Source organism: Pseudophryne corroboree, chromosome 1 (assembly GCF_028390025.1).
Source record: "Pseudophryne corroboree isolate aPseCor3 chromosome 1, aPseCor3.hap2, whole genome shotgun sequence".
In the NCBI taxonomy this organism is placed as follows: Eukaryota; Metazoa; Chordata; class Amphibia; order Anura; family Myobatrachidae; genus Pseudophryne; species Pseudophryne corroboree.
In genome coordinates, this window is record NC_086444.1 from 936388473 (window position 1) to 936412809 (window position 24337).

At 49.1% G+C, this 24337-nt stretch overlaps 1 protein-coding gene across 1 annotated transcript in view; it reads right to left on the minus strand.

Moving 5' to 3' along the window:
- The window catches only part of NDUFC1 (NADH:ubiquinone oxidoreductase subunit C1), a 52631-nt gene that overhangs the window by 17727 nt on the left and 10567 nt on the right, over positions 1–24337 (minus strand). The window contains exon 3 of the mRNA XM_063946491.1: positions 6548–6631. Within this exon, the coding sequence (XP_063802561.1) occupies positions 6572–6631 (60 nt within the window). The 3' untranslated portion in view covers positions 6548–6571. The remainder of the gene's footprint in view (positions 1–6547; positions 6632–24337) is intronic.

The following is a 24337-nucleotide window of genomic DNA, read 5'->3' on the forward strand; positions in this document are numbered from 1 at the left end:
TAGCCTAAGAAGCCCAATCCGGCTGCAAGCAGGCAAGTTCGCTTCTTCTCCCCTTAGTCCCTCGCTGCAGTGAGCCTGTTGCCAGCAGGTCTCACTGAAAATAACAAATTCTAAGACTATAACTTTCTAAGAGCTCAGGAGAGCCCCTAGTGTGCATCCAACCTCGGCCGGGCACGAAATCTAACTGAGGCTTGGAGGAGGGTCATAGTGGGAGGGGTCAGTGCACACCAGGTAGTCTAAGATCTTTCTAGAGTGCCCAGCCTCCTTCGGAGCCCGCTATTCCCCATGGTCCTTACGGAGTTCCCAGCATCCACTAGGACGTCAGAGAAAATCCCATTTTCTCTTACGTCCTAGAGGATGCTGGGGTCCACATTAGTACCATGGGGATGTACCAAAGCTCCCAGAACGGGAGCGAGAGCGCGGAGGCTCCTGCAGAACTGTATGACCAATCTTTAGGTCCTCAGAGACCAAAGTATCGAACTTGTAGAACTTAGCAAACGTGTTCAACCCAGACCAAGTAGCCGGTCGGCAAAGCTGTAAAGCCGAGACACCCCGGGCAGCCGCCCAGGAAGAACCCACCTTACGAGTAGAGTGGGCCTTAACAGATTTTGGACACGGCAGTCCTGCCGTAGAATACGCATGCTGGATAGTGAACCTGATCCAGCGAGAGATCGTCTGCTTAGAATCAGGACACCCATGTTTCTTGGGACCATACAGGACAAACAGAGAGTCCGATTTTCTGTGACGAGCAGTCCTCTTCACATAGATTTTCAGAGCCCTTACAACATCCAAGGACTTTGACGGAATTGAGGAGTCAGTAGCAACTGGCACCACGATAGGTTGGTTGATAATGAAAAGCCTACACAACCTTTGGAAGGAACTGCTGATGAGTCCGGAGCTCAGCTCTATCTTCATGGAAGATCAAATAGGGGCTTTTACAAGACAAAGCCCCCAACTCCAACACACACCGAGCAGAAGCTAAGGCCAACAAAGTGACAGCCTTCCACGTGAGAAACTTGACTTCAACCTCCTGTAGAGGCTCGAACCAATTCGATTGGAGGAACTGCAACACCACGTTAAGATCCCAGGGTGCCGTAGGCGGCACAAAGGGAGGCTGGATGTGCAGAACCCCTTTCAAAAAAGTCTGAACCTCAGGGAGGGAAGCCAGCTGTTTCTGGAAGAAAATGGATAATGCAGAAATCTGGACCTTTGCAGATCCCAACCTCAGACCCATATCCACACCTGATTGCAGGAAGAGGAGAAACCGTCCCAGTTGAAACTCCACCGTAGGAAACTTCTTGGATTCACACCAAGAAACACACTTTTTCCAAATGCGATGGTAATGTTTAGACGTTACTCCTTTCCTAGCCTTTATCAGGGTAGGGATAACCTTGTTCGGAATGCCTTTCCGAGCCAATATCTGGCTTTCAACCTCCATGCCGTCAAACGTAGCCGTGGTAAGTCTTGATAAGCGAACGGCCCCTGTTGTAACAGGTCCTCCTGAGGAGGAAGAGGCCTTGGATCTTCCAGCAGTAGACCCAGAAGATCTGCGTACCAACCCCTTCTTGGCCAGTCTAGAGCAATGAGGATTGCCTGAATTCTTGTTCTCCTTATGAGCTGTAGAATCCTTTGAATGAGTGGAAGTGGAGGAAACACGTACACCGACTGGAACACCCACGGCGACACCAGAGCGTCCACCGCCACTGCTTGTGGGTCTATCGACCTGGAACAATACCTCCGAAGCTTCTTGTTGAGGCGGGAGGCCATCATGTCTATCTGAGAAACCCCCCAAAGATGTGTCACTTCCGTGAACACCTCTGGATGGAGGCCCCACTCTCCTGGATGGAGATAGTGTCTGCTGAGGAAGTCCGCTTCCCAGCTGTCCACTCCCAGAATTAAAATTGCTGACAGTGCCAACGCGTGTTTTTCTGCCCAAAGTAGGATTGTTACCTCTGATATTGCAGCTCTGCTCTTCGTTCCGCCCTGACGTTTGATGTAGGCCACTGTCGTTACATTGTCCGACTGTACTTGAATGGCACGATCTCGCAGAAGATATGCCGCTTGGAGAAGACTGTGGTACAGGGCCCTTAGTTCCAGAATGCTTATTGGAAGACTGGATTCCAGACTTGACCACCTTCCTTGGAAGGTTTCCCCTTGAGTGACTGTGCCTCAACCCCGGAGACTTGCGTCCGTGGTTAGAAGGAACCAGTCCTGAATCCCGAACCGGCGGCCCTCCAGAAGGTGAGACATTTGCAGCCACCAGAGGAGTGAAATCCTTGCTTTTGGCGACAGACGTATCCTCAGGTGCATATGTAGATGAGACCCCGACCACTTGTCTAGGAGATCCAGTTGGAATGATCGAGCATGAAATCTTCCGTACTGTAGAGCCTCGTAGGATGCAACCATCTTCCCCAGAAGGTGAATGCACTGATGAACCGATACCCGGACTGGCTTCAGGACATCCCGGACCATTGTTTGAATAACCAACGCTTTTTCCTCTGGTAGAAACACCCTCTGCACTTCCATGTCGGGGATCATCCCCAGGAAAGACAATCTCCTTGTCGGCTTCAAATGCGACTTCGGAAGGTTCGGGATCCAACGATGTTCCCTGAGCAGACGAGTCGTGAAAGCAATGGGCTGCAACAAGGTCTCCCTGGTCGACGCCGATGCCTTTATTTGCAGATCGTCCAGATATGGAATTTTGTTCACTCCCTGTCTGCGGAGGAGAACCATCATCCCTGCCATCACCTTGGTGAATACCCTCGGTGCCGTGGAGAGACCGAATGGCAGTGCCTGAAACTGATAGTGACTGTCTAAAGAGCAAACCTGAGATAAGCCTGGTGCGGCGGCCAAATCGGAATGTGGAGGTATGCATCCTTGATATCTAGGGATACAAGAAACTCTCCTTCCTCTAGACCTGAGATCACCGCTCTCAGAGACTCCATTTTGAACTTGAACACCCTCAGATAAGGGTTTAACGATTTCAAGTTCAAAATCGGTCTGACCGAACCATCCGGTTTCGGTACCACGAAAAGGTTTGAATAGTAACCCTTGTTTTGCATATGCGGTGGAACTGTAACAATGACCGCTGACCTTTCCAATTTTTGAATGGCTTCCTCTAGGACATCCCTGTCTGTCAGTAAAGCTGGCAAGCCTGATTTAAAGAATCGTGTGGCGGGAGTTCTTGAAACTCCAGTCTGTAGCCCTGGGATACAATACCCTGTACCCAGGGGTCCAGGCCAGACGGCACCCAGACGTGGCTGAAACGTCTGAGCCTCGCACCCACCAGACCGTCCTCCAGGCTGTGCGGTCCACCGTCATGCTGAGGATTTTAAGGAACCAGAAGCAGGCTTCTGGTCCTGGGAGCCTGCAGGTGCAGGCTTTTTGGATTTTGCACGCCCACCTCTAAAGAAAGTGGTAGGGGGCTTGGACTTTTTTGTCTTAGCGGTCCGAAAGGACTGCGATGCAGATGAAGAAAAGGGTTTCTTCGTAGAAGGTGTAGCTGAGGGAAGAAAAGGTGACTTACCCGCGGTTGCCGTGGAAATCCATGCATCCAACGCTTCCCCAAATAGAGCCGGACCTGTGTAGGGTAGGTTCTCCACACTTCTCCTGGATTCCGTGTGTGCCGACCATTGGCATAGCCAGAGTCCCCTGCGAGCTGAGACAGACATGGAAGATTTCCGTGCATTCAGCGTACCCATGTCCTTCATGGATTCCACCATGAACCCCGGAGCCGGGTCTTTTAATGCGGTAGATCCAGGGACAGGTAAAACCACCTGTTTTGACAGTCTGGAGACAGATGCGTCAACTATGGGTGAGTTTTCCCATCTTTTTCTCAGGGGTTTCCCAGGATTTTACAAATAAAGCATTTAATTCTTTAGACGCAGGAAAGGTTAGCGAGGCTTTCGTATTGTCTGTGAGGAAGCCTCCTCAACCTGCTCAGGTGGTGTGTCCGTAATGTTTAATACATCTCTAATGGCCTCAATCATAAGCTACACCCCCTTAGCCAGAGATGCCGCCCCCCTAAGCACATCTCCATCACCGTCTGCCGTGTCAGAGTCGGTATCCGTGTCATCTTGCATAATCTGAGCAAGTGCACGTTTCTTTGGGAATATGCTAGGGGATTGAAAAGGAATAGGAACAAAACCTGACCAAACAGCCATAGAATTCTTTAAAACCTGAGTTTCTGTCTCAGTATGAGCTACCCTAGTAGAGATCTGACAGATAATTCCCTTAATAGAAGTCAGCCATTCTGGCTCTTTAATAGGAATCTGAGACAATACATTACATCCTGGGTACATGGAATGGATTCCTCTGGGTATGAAACGTCCTCTGCAGCATAGAACACAGAGTCCCTGGACATGACTATGTGAGAAAACATACACCCACACACACAGGAAAATGTCAGACACAGTTTCCCCCAAGTACCTTCAGAGAAACACAGAGCTTGGAGCCAGCACACACACAGCGCTTCCCTAGGTATAAATATATTCCGGGTGCTGGCCGTGTACCTTAATAGACTACACAGTAATTATACAGCGCCCCCCTTCTACCACCCCCTGGTACCGCACAGGATAGCTGGAGTCGTGTGGAGGGACAGCTCTCCCTGTCAGCGTCTCTGTAGCTGGATCTGCAGGGAGGAAAATGGCGCTGAACGCCGCTGGGTCCGCTCTGAGGAGAAGCTCCGTCCCATGAAACATGGCGCTGCTTCCCGCATTTTACATCTTTATACTGGCCTGAGGTATGGTGCTGGCAGCGTTACCGAGGTTCCTGACAGCCTGAGTGACCAGTGTAGGATATAGGCGCTGGCTCAGGGCGCCCCTCATAGAACCGCACTGTGTACCGCTGAGCCTCCGGAGCGCAGTTAGTACTGCGCTCCCACCCTGTTGCCGCCATCTTCACACCGGCTCACCGCTTGCCGGGGCGCCGGTGACTCACTCGGAATCTTCTGGCTCTGTTAGGGGGTGGCGGCATGCTGCGGGAGTGAGCAGTCGACTGGGGCGGCTAACGATTATCACCCTCAGAAGCTCAGTGTCCTGTCAGCGGAGATAGTGGCCATTAACCTCTCAGGGTTGGACACTACTCCCCCCCTAAGTCCCACAAAGCAGGGAGGCTGTTGCCAGCAGCCTCCCTGTGCCTAAGTCTAATAAAAACATTAAAACTAGAAAAACTCCTATGGAGCTCCCCTAGCTGTGACCGGCTCCACCGGGCACATTTTCTAAACTGAGTCTGGTAGGAGGGGCATAGAGGGAGGAGCCAGCCCACACTCTCAAACTCTTAAAGTGCCAGTGGCTCCTAGAGGACCCGTCTATACCCCATGGTACTAATGTGGACCACAGCATCCTCTAGGACGTAAGAGAAAACAACTTTTTTCTTTTTTGAAACGCAGTATACCATTATATTTCCCCAGCATTGTGAGGAGCAGCACTCGGTGTATAGTACACAGGGGGAAAGTGGCTGCGTTTATTACAATCTACCGGCTTCTACGAGGAACAGTGCTGGTTACACAGGGGCAGTGGCTGAGCTGCATTTATTACATTCCCCCGGCAGCTGAAAGGAGCAGCGCAGAGGCTCCATTTATAATATTTCCCCAGTGCCTGCGAGGAGCAGTGCTGGGTATACAAGGGAGCAGCGACTCCGCTGATTTCATTTCCCCGGCATCTGCAGAGAAGAGCAGCACCTAGTAAGTGAGGGGGGTACAGGGGCTGGCAGATCACTGTGATCAGCGGACACTGGGAGAGGATACGAAGGTGCAGCAGGGCCGTGAGGTCACTCCGAGACTGGTGGCTGAAGGAAAATTTCCTTCCAACAGCCACCCACGGGGCGTTTCTGACTGACCTCTAATGTGACAATGCAAGGCAAATGGTTAAAGCACCATGCTGCTCGACGTAAGAAGGTGTTTGGAAGTTTTAAATGAACACCCCGCTCTTTCTAATATATATGATAAGGCAACAAATCAAATCAACCTGAATCTGGTCATATTTGTGGTAATTTTGGTAACCAACTCGGCAGAGATGACTACATGTGGGTCTCCACCACTATCATTTATATCCCAAAAGGATTACAATCCATTGAATTTAATTGGACCTATTTATAAAAGCAACAGTTATTTATCTAATGCATTTAATAAAGCCCGACATGATTGGGGCATTCGTACTTGCCAATGAATTACTGAGCTGTCTAATCTGGCTTTACATTTCTGACCAACATACTGTAGAAGAAGATCTGGTCAGACCAAACATTCAGACCTTTGAGTTCCACCCAAATGAATACTCCTCTCAATACCAGTCTACTGCACCCCCCTTTCTTTTTATGTGTGAAGTATAACAATTTTTTACATTTTTAACTGTACCCAGGATTTGAAAGGAAACAGACACTAAAAAGAAAACCCACGGATAGAAGGACTAAAAATGTCCCGCACTACTGAAATGACAGCCTAAGCATTGCTTATATCAGCCAAAGTAAGCACCAGGCAAATCTAACACCAAGCAAAGCAGGAAGCATTACATGATAGTGACAAGTTCCCAGTCTAATATATTTTACTTACAATATAGTATTTGATGGTATTGTTTCACTGCAACCCATTTCTTCTTTTATACTCAGCCACATCATCATTGTGTTGCTTGATGAGCTGTAAATTACATAAAATAATGAATATTAATATAAAAAAAAAAAACAACAACTGGATTTTGGTACCTACCGGTAAATCCTTTTCTCTGATTCCACAGGGGACAATGGAGAGCTTACGCTGGGAATAGAGACTTGCTTGCTGGTAAATGGCACATGTTTATTAATAAAAGTATGTAGCTCTTCCCCCTCTAGTCCCAATCATCTCCCAGTTAGAAAAATGTAGAACGAGAGGAAATGGAACATAGAAAGGATGAACTAGGAGAACACACATACAGAACAGACCAACAGGTCAAACTCCAAAAACTATCTACAAGAAGCAGGTGAGAGCCATGGAGGGCGTCCAGCGTCCCCCTGTGGAAACAGAGAAAAGGATTTACATGCAGGTACCAAAATCCAGTTTACTCTTTCATCCACTAGTGGACACTGGAAAGCTTACGCTGAGGATGTCACAAAGTTTTCCCCCTGGGTGGGAGAGCTCTGAGGAACCTGCAGCACTAATTGGCCAAAAGAAGAAGCCGAAGCTGCAAACGTGTCAAAACAAGAAAACTAAATAAAGGTATTAGATAAAGACCAAGTGGCCGCCCGGCAAAGTTGTAGGGTAAAAGCACCCCTACATACCCACCTATCAGGTGTAATGCGCTACTAGAGAAGGCGGAGGCTGTAGGCCTCTGTTGACATATGCCTGATGGATGGTTAATTGAATCCATCTAGCTAAAGTTCGCGTGGAAGCCAGCCAGACCCTACAGACAGGGTCATACAACACGAAGAGCGTGCAGATATCCATAAGGTAGCCGTTCTAGAGACAGAAATGCACAAAGCTCGTACCACATCTAGAGTGGAGGAGTGTCCAGAACACTCTCGAAACACCAGCACTATAAATTGGTTGATTTATGTGAAAAGCTAACACAACCGTCGGCAAGAAAGCAGCCGGAGTGCGAAGTTCCACTCTGTCGTCATGAAACACAAGGTATAGCGGTTTGCACGACAGTGCACCCAATTCTGTTACACGGCGAGCAGATGTCAGTGTCAATAAAAGAATAGTCCTCCAGATGATAAACCTAATGTCCACGTCCTCCCAAGGTTCAAACGTGGAGGACAGAAGGAAGGACAACACCAAATTCCGATCCCATAGTGCCGGAGTGGGAACAAAAGGAGGCTGAAGTCTGAGCGCTGCCTGGAGAAATTACTGTACTGTAAAAATGTCGAGCGCAGAAATCAGGGACCGTTAAGGAACCTAAAACAGAGACCAGCGTCGAATCCGTGTTGAAGAAAAATAATCTAGATAGATGAAAAGATCGGAAGGGATATGTCGACCCTGACACCAGGAAAATAAGATTTTAAACCTACAGGTAAATCTTTTTCTCGTAGTCCGTACAGGATGCTGGGGACTCCGTAAGGACCATGGGGATAGACGGGCTCCACAGGAGACATGGGCACTTTAAGAAAGAACTTTAGGTATGGGTGTGCACTGGCTCCTCCCTCTATGCCCCTCCTCCAGACCTCAGTTAGAGAAACTGTGCCCAGAGGAGACGGACAGTACGAGGAAAGGATTTTTGTTAATCCAAGGGCAAGATTCATACCAGCCCACACCATTCACACCGTATAACTTGTGATAAACTAACCAGTTAACAGTATGAAAACAACACAGCATCAGTCTGATACCGATTAAAACTATAACATAACCCTTATGTAAGCAAAACTATATACAAGTCTTGCAGAAGTAGTCCGCACTTGGGACGGGCGCCCAGCATCCTCTACGGACTACGAGAAAAAGATTTACCGGTAGGTTTAAAATCTTATTTTCTCTTACGTCCTAGTGGATGCTGGGGACTCCGTAAGGACCATGGGGATTATACCAAAGCTCCCAAACGGGCGGGAGAGTGTGGATGACTCTGCAGCACCGATTGAGCAAACAGGAGGTCCTCCTCAACCAGGGTATCAAACTTATAGAACTTTGCAAAGGTGTTTGACCCTGACCAAGTAGCAGCTCGACACAGTTGTAATGCCGAGACACCTCGGGCAGCCGCCCAAGAAGAGCCCAACTTCCTAGTGGAATGGGCTTTAACCGATTTTGGTAACAGCAACCCAGCCGTAGAATAAGCCTGCTGAATCGTGTTACAGATCCAGCGAGCAATAGTCTGTTTTGAAGCAGGAGCACCAACCTTCTTGGCTGCATACTGGACAAACAGTGCTTCTGTTTTTCTGACCCTAGCCGTTCTGGCCACGTAAATTTTCAAAGCCCTGACCACATCAAGGGACTCGGAATCCTCCAAGTCTCGCGTAGCCACAGGCACCACAATAGGTTGGTTCATATGAAAAGATGACACCACCTTAGGCAAAAATTGAGGACGGGTTCGCAATTCCACTCTTTCCATATGGAAAACCAGATAGGGGCTTTTACGAGACAAAACCGCCAATTCCGACACTCGCCTAGCCGAAGCCAAGGCTAACAACATGACCACCTTCCAAGTGAGATATTTTAACTCCACTGTTTTAAGTGGTTCAAACCAGTGCGACTTAAGGAAACTCAACACCACGTTAAGGTCCAAAGGCGCCACCGGAGGTACAAAAGGAGGCTGAATATGCAGCACTCCCTTCACAAAAGTCTGTACTTCTGGGAGAGAAGCTAATTCCTTCTGAAAAAAAATGGATAAGGCCGAAATCTGAACCTTAATGGAGCCTAATTTTAGGCCCAAATTCACTCCAGTTTGTAGGAAGTGAAGGAAACGGCCCAGATGGAATTCTTCCGTAGGAGCATTCCTGGCCTCACACCAAGAAACATACTTTCGCCATATACGGTGATAATGTTTTGCTGTCACGTCCTTCCTAGCCTTTATCAGAGTAGGAATGACCTCATCCGGAATGCCCTTTTCCGCTAGGATCCGGCGTTCAACTGCCATGCCATCAAACGCAGCAAGTCTTGGAACAGACAGGGTCCCTGTTGCAAAAGGTCCTGTCTTAGAGGAAGAGGCCACGGATCTTCTGTGAGCATCTCCTGCAGATCCGGATACCAGGCCCTTCGCGGCCAATACGGAACAATGAGAATTGTCTGCACTCCTCTTTTTCTTATTATTCTCAACACCTTTGGGATGAGAGGAAGAGGAGGAAACACATAGACCAACTGGAAAACCCACGGTGTCACTAGGGTGTCCACAGCCACTGCCTGAGGGTCTCTTGACCTGGCGCAATACCTCTGTAGCTTTCTGTTGAGGCGGGACGCCATCATGTCTATCTGTGGCAGTCCCCACTGACTTGCAATCTGTGCGAAGATTCCTGATGAAGTCCCCACTCTCCTGGATGCAGGTCGTGTCTGCTGAGGAAGTCTGCTTCCCAGTTGTCCACTCCCGGAATGAACACTGCCGACAGTGCGCTTACATGATTTTCCGCCCAACGAAGAATCCTGGTGGCTTCCGCCATTGCCACTCTGCTCCTTGTGCCGCCTTGGCGGTTTACATGAGCCACTGCGGTGATGTTGCCTGACTGGATCAGAACCGGTAGGTCGCGAAGCAAGGTCTCCGCTTGACGAAGGGCGTTGTATATGGCCCTCAGCTCCAGGACGTTGATGTGAAGACAAGTATCTTGACTTGACCAAAGACCTTGGAAGTTTCTTCCCTGTGTGACTGCTCCCCAACCTCGGAGGCTCGCGTCCGTGGTTACCAGAATCCAGTCCTGAATGCCGAACCTGCGACCCTCTAGAAGGGGAGTACTCTGTAGCCACCACATGAGAGATACCCTGGCCCTGGGGGACAGGGTGATCAACTGATGAATCTGTAGATGTGACCCGGACCACTTGTCCAGTATGTCCCATTGGAAAGTCCTCGCATGGAAACTGCCGAAGGAAATGGCCTCGTAAGATGCCACCATCTTCCCCAGGACCCGAGGGCAGTGATGCACTGACACTTGTTTTGGCTTCAATAGGTTCCTGACCAGAGTCATGAGTTCCTGGGCCTTTTCTATCGAAAGATAAACCCTTTTCTGGTCCGTATCCAGAATCATGCCTAAGAAGGTTAGACGAGTCGTAGGAACCCACTGCGACTTCGGGATATATAGAATCCAGCCGTGTTGCTGTAACACCTTCAGTGAAAGTGACACGCTGTTCAGCAACTGCTCTCGTGATCTCGCTTTTATGAGGAGTTCGTCCAAGTACGGGATAATTGTGACACCTTGCTTGCGTAGGAGCACCATCATTTCCGCCATTACCTTGGTGAAAATCCTCGGAGCCGTGGAAAGCCCAAACGGCAACGTCTGAAATTGGTAATGACAATCCTGTACCGCAAATCTCAGGTACACCTGATGAGGTGGATATATGGGAACATGAAGGTATGCATTTTATGTCCAGGGATACCATAAAATCCCGCCCTTCCAGGCTGGCGATGACCGCTCTGAGCGATTCCATCTTGAACTTGAACCTTTTCAAGTATAGGTTCAGGGATTTTAAATTTAGAATGGGTCTGACCGAACCGTCCGGTTTCGGGACTACAAACAGGGTTGCGTAATATCCCCTCCCTTGTTGAAGTAGGGGAACTTTTACCACCACCTGTTGAAGATACAATTTGTGAATTGCATTTAACACTATCTCCCTTTATGGGGGAAAAGCCGGTAAGGCCGATTTGAAAAACCGGCGAGGAGGCACCTCTTCGAATTCCAGCTTGTAACCCTGAGAAACAATTTCTATTGCCCAGGGATCCACCTGTGAGTGAACCCAGATGTGGCTGAAAAGTCGAAGATGTGCCCCCACTGGGACGGACTCCCTTAGCGGAGCCCCAGCGTCATGCGGTGGATTTAGTAGAGGCCGGGGAGGACTTCTGTTCCTGGGAACTAGCTGTGTTTTGCAGCTTTTTCCCTCTGCCCTTACCTCTGGCAAGAAAGGACGCACCTCGTACTCTCTTGTTTCTCTGTGACCGAAAAGGACTGCATTTGATAATGTGGCGCTTTCTTAGGCTGTGAGGGAACATAAGGCAAAAATAAGAATTTACTCACCGGTAATTCTATTTCTCGTAGTCCGTAGTGGATGCTGGGTACTCCGTAAGGACCATGGGGAATAGACGGGCTCCGCAGGAGACTGGGCACTCTTAAAAGAAAGATTAGGTACTACATCTGGTGTGCACTGGCTCCTCCCACTATGCCCCTCCTCCTGACCTCAGTTAGGGAAACTGTGCCCGGAAGAGCTGACATTACTAGGAAAGGATTTGGAATCCAGGTTAAGACTCATACCAGCCACACCAATCACACCGTACAACTTGTGATAACTATACCCAGTTAACAGTATGAACAACAACTGAGCCTCATTCAACAGATGGCTCAGAACAATAACCCTATAGTTAAGCAATAACTATACACAAGTATTGCAGAAAGTCCGCACTTGGGACGGGCTCCCAGCATCCACTACGGACTACGAGAAATAGAATTACCGGTGAGTAAATTCTTATTTTCTCTGACGTCCTAATGGATGCTGGGTACTCCGTAAGGACCATGGGGATAATACCAAAGCTCCCAAACAGGCGGGAGAGTGCGGATGACTCTGCAGCACCAAATGAGCAAACTCAAGGTCCTCCTCAGCCAGGGTATCAAACTTGTAGAATTTAGCAAAAGTGTTTGATCCCGACCAAGTAGCAGCTCGGCAAAGTTGTAAAGCCGAGACCCCTCGGGCAGCCGCCCAAGAAGAGCCCACCTTCCTCGTGGATTGGGCTTTTACTGATTTAGGATGCGGCAGTCCAGCCGCAGAATGTGCAAGTTGAATCGTGCTACAGATCCAGCGAGCAATAGTCTGCTTAGAAGCAGGAGCACCCAGCTTGTTGGGTGCATGCAGGATAAACAGCGAGTCAGTTTTTCTAACTCTAGCCGTCCTGGAAACATAGATTTTCAGGGCCCGGACTACGTCCAGCAACTTGGAATCCTCCAAGTCCCGAGTAGCCGCAGGCACCACAATAGGTTGGTTCAAATGAAACGCTGATACCACCTTTGGGAGAAATTGGGGACGAGCCCTCAATTCTGCCCTGTCCATATGGAAAATCAGATATGGGCTTTTACAGGACAAAGCCGCCAATTCTGACACACACCTAGCTGAGGCCAAGGCCAACAGCATGACTACCTTCCACGTGAGATACTTCAACTCAACTGTCTGAAGTGGCTCAAACCAATGTGATTTTAGGAAATCCAACACTACGTTGAGATCCCAAGGTGCCACTGGAGGCACAAAAGGGGGCTGAATATGCAGCACTCCCTTAACAACGTCTGAACTTCAGGCAGCGTCTTTCCTAGCCTTTAACAGCGTAGGAATCACTTCATCTGGAACACCCTTTTCCGTTAGGATCCGGCGTTCAACCGCCAAGCCTTCAAACGCAGCCGCGGTAAGTCTTGGAACAGACAGGGCCCCTGCAGTAACAGGTCCTGTCTGAGAGACAGAGGCCATGGGTCCTCCGAGATCATTTCTTGTTGTTCTGGGTACCCAGTTCTTCTTGGCCAATCCGGAACTACGAGTATAGTTCTTACTCCTCTCTTTCTTACTATCCTCAGTACCTTGGGTATGAGAGGAAGAGGAGGGAACACATAAACCGACTGGTACACCAACGGTGTCACTAGTGCGTCCACAGCTATCGCCTGAGGGTCTCTTGACCTGGCGCAATACTTTTTTAGCTTTTTGTTGAGGCGGGACGCCATCATGTCCACCTGTGGCCGTTCCCAATGGTTTACAATCTGCGTGAAGACTTCTGGATGAAGTCCCCACTCTCCCGGGTGGAGGTCATGCCTGCTGAGGCAGTCTGCTTCCAGTTTTCCACACCCGGAATGAACACTGCTGACAGTGTTAGCACGTGATTCTCCGCCCATCGGAGAATCCCTGTGGCTTCTTCCAACGCCATCCTGCTTCTTGTGCCGCCTTGTCTGTTTACATGGGCGACAGCCGTGATGTTGTCTGACTGAATCAGCACCGGCTGGTTTTGAAGCAGGGGTTCTACTTGACTTAAGGCATTGTAAATGGCCCTTAGGTCCAGAATATTTATGTGTAGGGAAGTCTCCTGACTCGACCATTGTCCTTGGAAGTTTCTTCCCTGAGTGACTGCTCCCCAACCTCGGAGGCTTGCATCCGTGGTCACCAGGACCCAGTCCTGAATGCCGAATCTGCGGCCCTCGAGAAGATGAGCACTCTGCAGCCACCACAGCAGAGACACCCTGGCCCTCGGGGACAGGGTGATTAGCCGATGCATCTGAAGATGCGATCCTCACTTGTCCAACAGATCCCACTGAAAGTTCCTTGCATGGAACCTGCCGAAGGGAATTGCTTCGTAAGAAGCTACCATCTTTCCCAGGACTTGCGTGCAGTGATGCACCGACACCTGTTTTGGTTTCAGGAGGTCTCTGACCAGAGATGACAACTCCTTGGCCTTCTCCACCTTCTTCTGTTCTGTGTCCAGAAACATGCCCAATATCAGCAGACACGTCGTAGGAACCAGCTGCGACTTCAGGATATTTAGAATCCAGCTGTGCTGTTGTAGTACTTCCTGAGATAGTGCTACTCCGACCAACAACTGCTCCTTGGACCTCGCCTTTATAAGGAGATCGTCCAAGTATGGGATAATTATAACTCCCTTCTTTCGAAGGAGTATCATCATTTCGGCCATTACCTTGGTACATACCCTCGGTGCCCTGGACAGAACAAACGGCAACGTCTGGAATTGGTAATGGCAGTCCTGTACCACAAACCTGAGGTACTCCTGGTGAGGTGGGTAAATGGGGACATGTAGGTAAGCATCCTTGATGTCCAGTGACACCATAAAATCCCCCTCTTCCAGGCTTGCAATAACCGCCCTGAGCGATTCCATTTTGAACTTGAACTTCCTTATGTAAGTGTTCAAGGATTTCAAATTTAGAATGGGTCTCACCGAATTGTCTGGTTTCGGTACCACAAACATTGTGGAAAAGTAACCTCGTCCCTGTTGAAGGAGAGGAACTTTGATTATCACCTGCTGGAGGTACAGCTTGTGAATTGCCGCCAGTACTACCTCCCTTTCCTTGGGAGTAGCTGTCAAGGCTGATTTGAGGTAATGGCGAGGGGGAGACGTCTCGAACTCCAGCTTGTATCCCTGAGATACCACTTGTAGAACCCAGAGATCCACCTGTGAGCGAACCCACTGGTCGCTGAAGTTCCGGAGACGGGCCCCCACCGCACCTGGCTCCACCTGTGGAGCCCCAGCGTCATGCGGTGGACTTAGTGGAAGCAGGGGAGGATATTTGTTCCTGGGAACTGGCTGTCTGGTGCAGCTTTTTCCCTCTACCCCTGCCTCTGGGCAGAAAGGACGCGCCTCTGACCCACTTGCCTTTCTGAGGCCGAAAGGACTGTACTTGATAATACGGTGCTTTCTTAGGCTGTGAGGGAACCTGAGGTAAAAAAGTCGACTTCCCAGCTGTTGCTGTGGATACGAGGTCCGAGAGACAGTCCCCAAACAATTCCTCAGCCTTATAAGGCAAAACTTCCATGTGCCTTTTAGAATCAGCATCACCTGTCCACTGCCGAGTCCATAATACTCTCCTGGCAGAAATGGACATTGCATTAATTCTAGATGCCAGCCGGCAAATGTCCCTCTGTGCATCCCTCATATATAAGACTACGTCTTTAATATGCTCTATGGTTAGCAAAATAGTATCCCTGTCAAGGGAATCAATGTTATCTGACAGGGAATCAGACCATGCTGCTGCAGCACTACACATCCATGCTGAAGCAATAGCAGGTCTCAGTATAGTACCTGAGTGTGTATACACAGGACTTCAGGATAGCCTCCTGCTTTCTATCTGCAGGCTCCTTTAAGGCGGCCGTATCCTGAGACGGCAGTGCCACCTTTTTTGATAAGCGTGTGAGCGCCTTGTCCACCCTAGGGGATGTTTCCCAACGCAACCTGTCCGTTGGCGGGAAAGGGTACGCCATTAGTAACCGCTTAGAAATCACTCATTTCTTATCTGGGGAACACCACGCTTCTTCACACAAGTCATTTAACTCATCAGATGGGGGAAAAGTCACTGGCTGCTTTTTCTCCCCAAACATAATACCCTTTTTTGTGGTAACCGGGTTAATGTCAGAAATGTGCAACACATTTTTCATTGCCGTAATCATGCATCGGATGGCCCTTGTGGATTGTACATTTGTCTCATCCTCGTCGACACTGGAGTCAGACTCCGTGTCGACATCTGTGTCTGCCATCTGAGGTAACGGGCGTTTTTGAGCCCCTGATGGCCTCTGAGACGCTTGGGCAGGCGCGGGCTGAGATACCGGCTGTCCCAAAGCTGTTACGTCATCGAACCTTTTATGCAAGGGGTTGACACAGTCGGTTAATGCCTTCCACATATCCATCCACTCTGGTGTCGGCCCCGCAGGGGGCGACATCACACTTATCGGCTCCTGCTCCGCCTCCACGTAAGCGTCCTCATCAAACATGTCGACACAGCCGTCCAGCACACACCAGAGCGCTATATAACAGAGGGATTTACACTATACACAAAGTGAATTTTCCCCCAATAGCTGCTTCTCACAATTTGCGCCTAAATTTATGTGCCCCCCCCTCTCTTTTTTACCCTTTCCGTAGTGTATACTGCAGGGGAGAGCCTGGGGAGCGTCCTTCCAGCGGAGCTGTGAAGAGAAAATGGCGCTGGCTGTGCTGAGGAAGATAGCCCCGCCCCTTCAGCGGCGGGCTTCTCCCGCTTTTTTAATAATTATGGCGGGGGATTAGGCACATATACAGTTTAGAACTGTATTATGTGCGTTTTGCCACTTAAGGTATACTAATTGCAGCCCAGGGCGCCCCCCCCCCCCCCAGCGCCCTGCACCCACCAGTGACCGGAGCGTGTGGTGTGCTGTGGGAGCAATGGCGCACAGCTGCAGTGCTGTGCGCTACCTTATTGAAGACCGGAGTCTTCAGCCGCCGATTTTCTCCGGAATCTTCCGTCTTCTGGCTCTGCAAGGGGGACGGCGGCGCGGCTCCGGGAACGGACGATCGAGGTCGGGCCCTGTGTTCGATCCCTCTGGAGCTAATGGTGTCCAGTAGCCTTAGAAGCACAAGCTAGCTGCAAGCAGGTAGGTTTGCTTCTCTCCCCTAACTCCCACGTAGCAGTGAGTCTGTTGCCAGCAGATCTCACTGAAAATAAAAAACCTAACAAATACTTTCTTTTTAGTGAACTCAGGAGAGCCCACTAAGTGCATCCAGCTCTGGCCGGGCACAGATTCTAACTGAGGTCTGGAGGAGGGGCATAGAGGGAGGAGCCAGTGCACACCAGATGTAGTACCTAATCTTTCTTTTAAGAGTGCCCAGTCTCCTGCGGAGCCCGTCTATTCCCCATGGTCCTTATGGAGTACCCAGCATCCACTAGGACGTCAGAGAAAAATTTGATTTACCTGCAGTAACTGTGGAGACCAGGTCCGAGAGACCGTCCCCAAACAGTTCCTCACCCTTGTAAGGTAAAACCTCCATATGCCTCTTTGAGTCGGCATCACCTGTCCATTGCCGGGTCCATAGGACTCGTCTAGCAGAATTCGACATAGCGTTGACTCTAGAACCCAGTAGACCAATGTCTCTTTGAGCATCTCTCATGTATAAGACAGCATCTTTAATATGTCCTAGGGTCAATAAAATGGTATCCTTATCCAGGGTATCAATTTCCGTCGATAAGGTATCTGTCCACGCTGCTACAAACCCAAGCCGACGCTATTGCCGGTCTGAGTAAGGTACCAGAATGTGTGTAAATGGACTTCAAGGTACCCTCCTGCTTGCGATCAGCAGGATCCCTAAGGGTAGCCGTATCTTGGGATGGCAGCGCTACCTTTTTGGATAAGCGTGTCAACGCTTTGTCCACCCTAGGGGAGGATTCCCACCGTATCCTGTCCTTTGCCGGGAAAGGATACGCCATAAGAATCCTTTTGGGAATCTGCAGTTTCTTGTCTGGAGATTCCCACGCTTTTTCACACAACTCGTTCAGCTCATGAGAGGGGGGAAAGGTTACCTCAGCTTTCTTTCTCTTAAACATGTGTACCCTCGTGTCAGGGACAGAGGGGTCATCAGTGATATGCAGTACATCCTTTATTGCAATAATCATATATCGAATACTTTTAGCCAATTTTGGCTGTAATTTTGCATCATCGTAGTCGACACTGGAGTCAAAATCCATGTCGGTATCAGTGTCTACTATTTGGGATAGTGGACGCTTTTGAGACCCCGAAGGCCCCTGCGACATAGGGACAGGCAGGGGTTGACTCCCTTCCTGTTCCCTAGCTTCAGCTTTGTCCAGTCTTTTGTGCAATAAATTCACATTAGCACTTAAAACAATCCACATATCCATCCAGTCAGGTGTCGGCGTTGTCGACGGAGACACGCGCGTACCGACACCACACACACAGGGAATCCTCTTATCTGAAGACAGTTCCCCCACAAGGCCCTTTGGAGAGACAGAGAGAGAGTATGCCAGCACACACCCAGCGCCAATGACCCAGGAAAAAACACACAATATGTTTACCCAGAAAGCGCTGTAATCTGTATTTTGCGCCAAATTCTGTGCCCCCCCCCCCCCCCCTTCTTTAAAACCCTCTTTCACCGTGGATAAGCAGGGGAGAGTCCAAGGAGCTTCCTCTCAGCGCGGTGCTGTGGAGAAAATGGCGCTGGCGAGTGCTGAGGAACAAGCTCCGCCCCCTCAGCGGCGGGCTTCGGTCCCGCTCAAATATTGAAAAAAACTGGCGGGGGCTCTTTTATATACAGTGCCTAGCTGTATATATGTACTTTTGCCAGAAAATGAGGTTTATATTGCTGCCCAGGGCGCCCCCCTGCGCCCTTACAGTGACTGCCGTGTGTGAGCTGTATGGGAGCAATGGAGCACAGCATTACCGCTGTGCGTTACCTCTATGAAGATCTGAAGTCTTCTGCCGCCTCTGAAGTCTTCTTCCTTCTCATACTCACCCGGCTTCTATCTTCCGGCTCTGCGAGGAGGACGGCGGCGCGGCTCTAGGACGGACGGCGAGGGCGAGACCTGCGTACCGATCCCTCTGGAGCTAATGGTGTCCAGTAGCCTAAGAAACAGAGCCTAACATTAAAGTAGGTCTGTTTCTCTCTCCTCAGTCCCTCGATGCAGGGAGTCTGTTGCCAGCAGGCTCCCTGAAAATAAAAAACCTAACAAATATACTTTATTTTCAGGAAACTCAGGAGAGCTCCCTGTAATGCACCCAGTCTCCTCTGGGCACAGTAATAAACCGAGGTCTGGAGGAGGGGCATAGAGGGAGGAGCCAGTGCACACCCATACCTAAAGTTCTTTCTTAAAGTGCCCATGTCTCCTGCGGAGCCCGTCTATCCCCATGGTCCTTACGGAGTCCCCAGCATCCTCTAGGATGTAAGAGAAACATAAGAATGCCAGATACGGTGATAATGAGCCGCCGTGAAAGGTTTCCTGGCCCGTAACATGGTAGGGATCACGGAATCCAGAATACCCCTACGTCTTTGGATAGCAGTTTCAACAGCCACCCCGTCACACGCAGCTGTGTTAAGTTGGGGTGGAGAAAGGCAACCTGTCGTAGAAGGTCCATCCGGAGCGGCAGAGTCCACAGTTCGTCTGCCAGAAGGAGATGAAGATCCGTAAACCAGCTTCTCCAAGGCCAGTCCGGTGCTACCAGAATAACCCCGACTGACTCGAGTTTTATGCGTTTTAGAACACAAGGAAGAAGCGGAATGGGTGTAGACAGGTACCCCAGATTGAAATTCCAGGGAGTCTTAAGTGCATCCACTACTTCTGCTGCTGGATCTCTTCTTCTGGACACGTACCTTGGTAGTTGATGATGCAACCGTGACGCCATGAGGTCAATTTGAGGACAACCCCACTTTTGAACGAGACTCTGACACCTCCAGGTCTAGTGCCCACTCCCCCCGGATGTCCTGGCGACTAAGTTAATCCACTTCCCAGTTGTTTACGCCTGGGATGAACACGGCGGACAAAATCACTCGATTTGACTCGGACCATTTCAAAATCCAATAAACCGCTTGCATCGCCATGCGACTGCGGGTTCCGCCTTGTCTGTTGATGTACGCAATAGCCGTTGCATTATCGGATGGCACACGAAAAGGACTATTCTGAAGACACTGGTAAGCTGCCGTCAGTGCGTTGCAGATTGCCCTAAGTTCAAGGACGTTTATAGGTAACCGGCTTTCTTGAAACGACCACCGTCCCTGCAAGTGATAGTCTAGGACCACTGCACCCCAACCTTGGAGACTCGCATCTATTGTTAGAATAGTCCAATTCCAAGTTCCGAAACAACGTCCCGCCACCAGGTTGTCGATTTGGAACCACCAGAGAAGGGACAGTCATGTCCGAGGAGATAAGTGAACCCGTCGATGTAGATGGAGATGAGAGCCCGACCATTTTGTCAGAAGATCCAGTTGGAATGGACTGGGAGCGTCCCAGTTGTGCTGCGAAGGCCGCCACCATCGTTCTTAACAGTTGGGTACAAAGGTGTAACAATACCCATTTTATCTGTAAGACCAACTGGACCATCCTACGGATGTCCTGAGCCTTGTCCATTGGTAGGACGACTGTCGGTTCGTGTCGAGAATCAACCTCAGAAACTGAAGACGTTGAGTCGGGGGCAGCTGAAATTTGTCGAAGTTGATCCAGCCATGACGTATTAAAGTCTGGTATGTCAGCGAAGCATGCTCCATAAGAGTCGTCCTTATTGATGCCTTGATTAATAAGTCATCCAAATAAGGAACAATGGTTACACCCAAAGGACCATAGACGGACGATCATCACAGACATGACACAAATTAATATTCGGGGTGCCGATGATAATCCGAACATCAGTGCACGAGACGGATAATGCAAAATGGCGAACCGCAAGTAGGCCTGATGCGGTTCCCAATTGGGTATGTGCAGGTAAGCATCCTTTACATCCAACGAGATCAGATACTCTTCTGGTTCTGAGTTCGCTATTACAGATTGAATGGAGTCAATCTTAAAACGATAAAACATCAGGTACTCGGTTAAGGACTTCAAGTTTAGAATCTGACCGATCCGTCTGTTTGCGAACCACAAAGAGGCTGGAGTAGAATCCTCGACCCCTGTGATGCATTGGGATTGGTATCAATACCAGTGATACGAGAAGGGATTGAATGGCCTTCTGTAACACAGCTGCCTTGTCGGGGATGGTGGAAGTCTCGTTGTAAAGAATCGGTCTGGGAGGAAAACTGAGATTTCTATTCTGTACCCTGACAACACCAAACATTGAATCCAAGGATCTAATGTGGAGTGTCTCCAAACCCGATGGAATGTCAGTTGACGCGCACCCACCTGTGGAGCACCCAGGTGCGGTGGTAACTCATCATGCCACTTGTTTTTCATTCGCCTTGGTCTTTGGACGACGCACAGCTGTGTGTGGCCGACCTTTGGCTCTGCCCCCTCTGTTTTGGGAGGAAAATACTCTACCTCTCCCACAAAACGACTGTTGAGGTCGAAAGGACTGAAAAGAAGGGCCCGTATAGGGGCGATTGGAATGCGGAGGTGCAGATGGTAAAAATGTGGATATGCCCCCACTAGTTTGAGAAATCCATTTGTCCACTTCTACTCCAAACAAAATATCACCTGTAAATGGAAGAGCTTCAGTTAACTCTTTAGATTCAGTTACCGAATCCAAGATCGAAAACACAAAGAACACCATGCTGAAATAGAGGCAGAAAGTCTAGCACTAATTAGACTGATGTCTTTGGCAGCCGTAACTAAGTAACCTGCTGATTCACGTATGTCTTCAGCAATGACCCTCAGGTCGGACCTAGGTACATCGGAGTCCAACCCATTGCTCAGTTCTTCCGCCCACTTGACAATGGCAGTGTTAACCCATGCACTCACCAGTGTGGGCCTGAGCTGGACCCCCAAGGCAGAGTAAATGGACTTTAAAATAGCCTCAAGTCTGCAATCCGATGTGTCCTTAAGAGAAGTGGCTCCTGGTACAAGCAAGGTCGCCCTCTTGGACAGTCTAGATATTGACGCATCCACTGGCGGTAGATTTTTCCCACTTACCTGTCATGCCTGAAAAGGATAATGAGAGATAAATTTCCTTGGTATCTAGAAATGCTTGTCTGGCTGTTTCCATGCCATCGCCAGGTGGTCATGTAATTGTTGAGAAAAGGAAAAGATCACCGCAGACTGCTGTTGTTTACCAAACAACTGGAATTCTTTTGGTTCAGGTACACGGTCCTCTGGAAAATTGAGTACCTTCCTTACTACTAGAATCAACGGTTCTACACCCTGGTCACCGGAGTCCATATCCTGTACTGGTTTATCCAGAACTTCCTCCTATTCGCCTTCATCCACGACTTTGTCGTGGTGTTGCTCCTCGTCTGAATCGTCAGACTGAAGAATCGCAGGAAGCAGACGTTTTTGCCTAAGGGAAGAATGAGTAGAAGGTCTGCTAGAAGACCCAATAACTGTAACGAGGCCCTCCATGGACTTTGCTAAGTCCTTAGCCCAGGCCAGTTCTGACTTATGGGACTCGGCCAATTCGGTCGAGAAAGCCGCCACAGATCCTGCCAGAACTGACATCCAAGGTGGTGTGTTAGAAACATCATCGGACTTGTGTGAGTCCGTCATAGCTCGCACAAAGTAGTTATCTTGTGGATTTGATAAGAGTAAATTTAGAGTTGTACTGAATACAGAAAAAGAGCTTCTGAGAAACCTTTGTGTTTGACCTCATGCTGTAGAATACACTCACAGGGAAACAGTACACACAGACACGTGGAAGGTGATAGTGCTTAGAAAAAACAGAATAGAAAATGATGTGGAAGTAGAGGGAGGGATCATACAACCCAACCCGAATTCCCCATCTCCACCAACCAGCCCAACACCCCAGTGTACTCACGATCTTCAGAGTGAGGGATGTTCACAATAGGTAGGAGACACTTCAGCTTTGTATAATAAGCTGTATTGGTTCTGTCTCTTGTCTGGATCTAGTAGTAGATTTTGTTAGCAGACTTTCACCTGTGCTCAGCCTGCATAGAGAGATACAAGGGATAATGAGGCTGTATAAATATGTACTTTGCAAACAGCCTGTGTAAAAATCCTGTGCAGCACAGTACTGTCTGCATGCTGTGCTTGGCGCCAGTGTGAAGCACCGCCCCATTCCCTGAACATAAAGTTAATATAGTTAATGGCCGCTGAGGAACTTAATTTGTGCAGCCTGCAAGCAAGTCTCTATTCCCAGCGTAAGCTCTCCAGTGTCCCCTAGTGGATGAAAGAGAAAAAGGCACAGGAAATGATGAGTGGCATAGGGTAAAGCTGGGTACACACTTGTGCGACGGCCAAACGTCCCAGTGGTCGAGCCAAATACCCTTCAAGCCTTGACCAGCAAGGATTGGCTGTACACATCACAAGGATGGCACATATCGTTCCGTTCTTCATTTGCATAACACTAGGTCGCAAGTGACTTCTTCCGTCGGCCCTGCAAATTGTACCAACGTCGCGCTAATGCAAACCTTGCTTAACGATCCGCTAAAATAGCAGCTAATTTGGTAAGCATATACATTTAGCAACTGGCACCTTAACATGTCTGTGCAGATATCACAGCTGGGTGGCAATTTGAATTTGCCAGTCTAGCTGTGATGTCAGTCCCTGCAGCCAGTGTACAGGCTGTCTGTACATACAGCCAGAAATGCAGATACATATCTGCAATATATACCGGCATCGGCTCTGCTAAAGGGCCGACGCGATACACGTCTGTACAATGCTGTTCACAGATATCGGCTGTACACACCTGCTGACCCCCTACCAATATATATATCGTTCGTTGCTCGAACAGACAACATATTGTTCCAGTGTGTACCCAAGGCAATGGCTCCCATACATCAGACAGCCTGTTTCCCTAATCAGCCACCAGCGATGACTGGCAGTCCATCGGGGGGAATTAAACATGTTAAAAATACCCTATTTGCCTATCCTGACCGGGGAACCTGGAAATCACGGATTTTTAAATATGTTTAATATTTCAGATTCTCAGACCCAGTCGTCGTGGCATTGGGACATTGCCCAAATCTGTGATGTATGGGGGCCATTAGGCAGATAAACTAGATCAAAATAGTAAAAATGTGCATATATTATAAAGGATCACACCCACAACACTAGGTAATTTCCTTTAATAACACAAATGGCAGGGGGGATGAGGAGGTCTGTGATTGGTCAACACTGCCACTGCCTAATTAACATTCCTGAGCTGTAGCGGTTATAGCTAGGTCATCCAAACTCAGAAGGTAAAGATGGCCCTGTGCAAATGAGATTACTATATAAGAGGTTTGGAGAAAATCTTGATACATAAGGCATGAGAGATACATGATAATGACCCACTGTAGCTCTAAGCTTAGAAGGCCACACAATAAACTTGCATAGTCACATGCCAGTTATAGGGCTACTAAAATACAAATGTTTGATGTTATAAATACCAGACTGTAAAGTACCCAAGTAAGGTATAATAAGAATTTACTTACCGATAATTCTATTTCTCGGAGTCCGTAGTGGATGCTGGGGTTCCTGAAAGGACCATGGGGAATAGCGGCTCCGCAGGAGACAGGGCACAAAAGTAAAGCTTTTACAGGTCAGGTGGTGTGTACTGGCTCCTCCCCCTATGACCCTCCTCCAGACTCCAGTTAGGTACTGTGCCCGGACGAGCGTACACAATAAGGGAGGATTTTGAATCCCGGGTAAG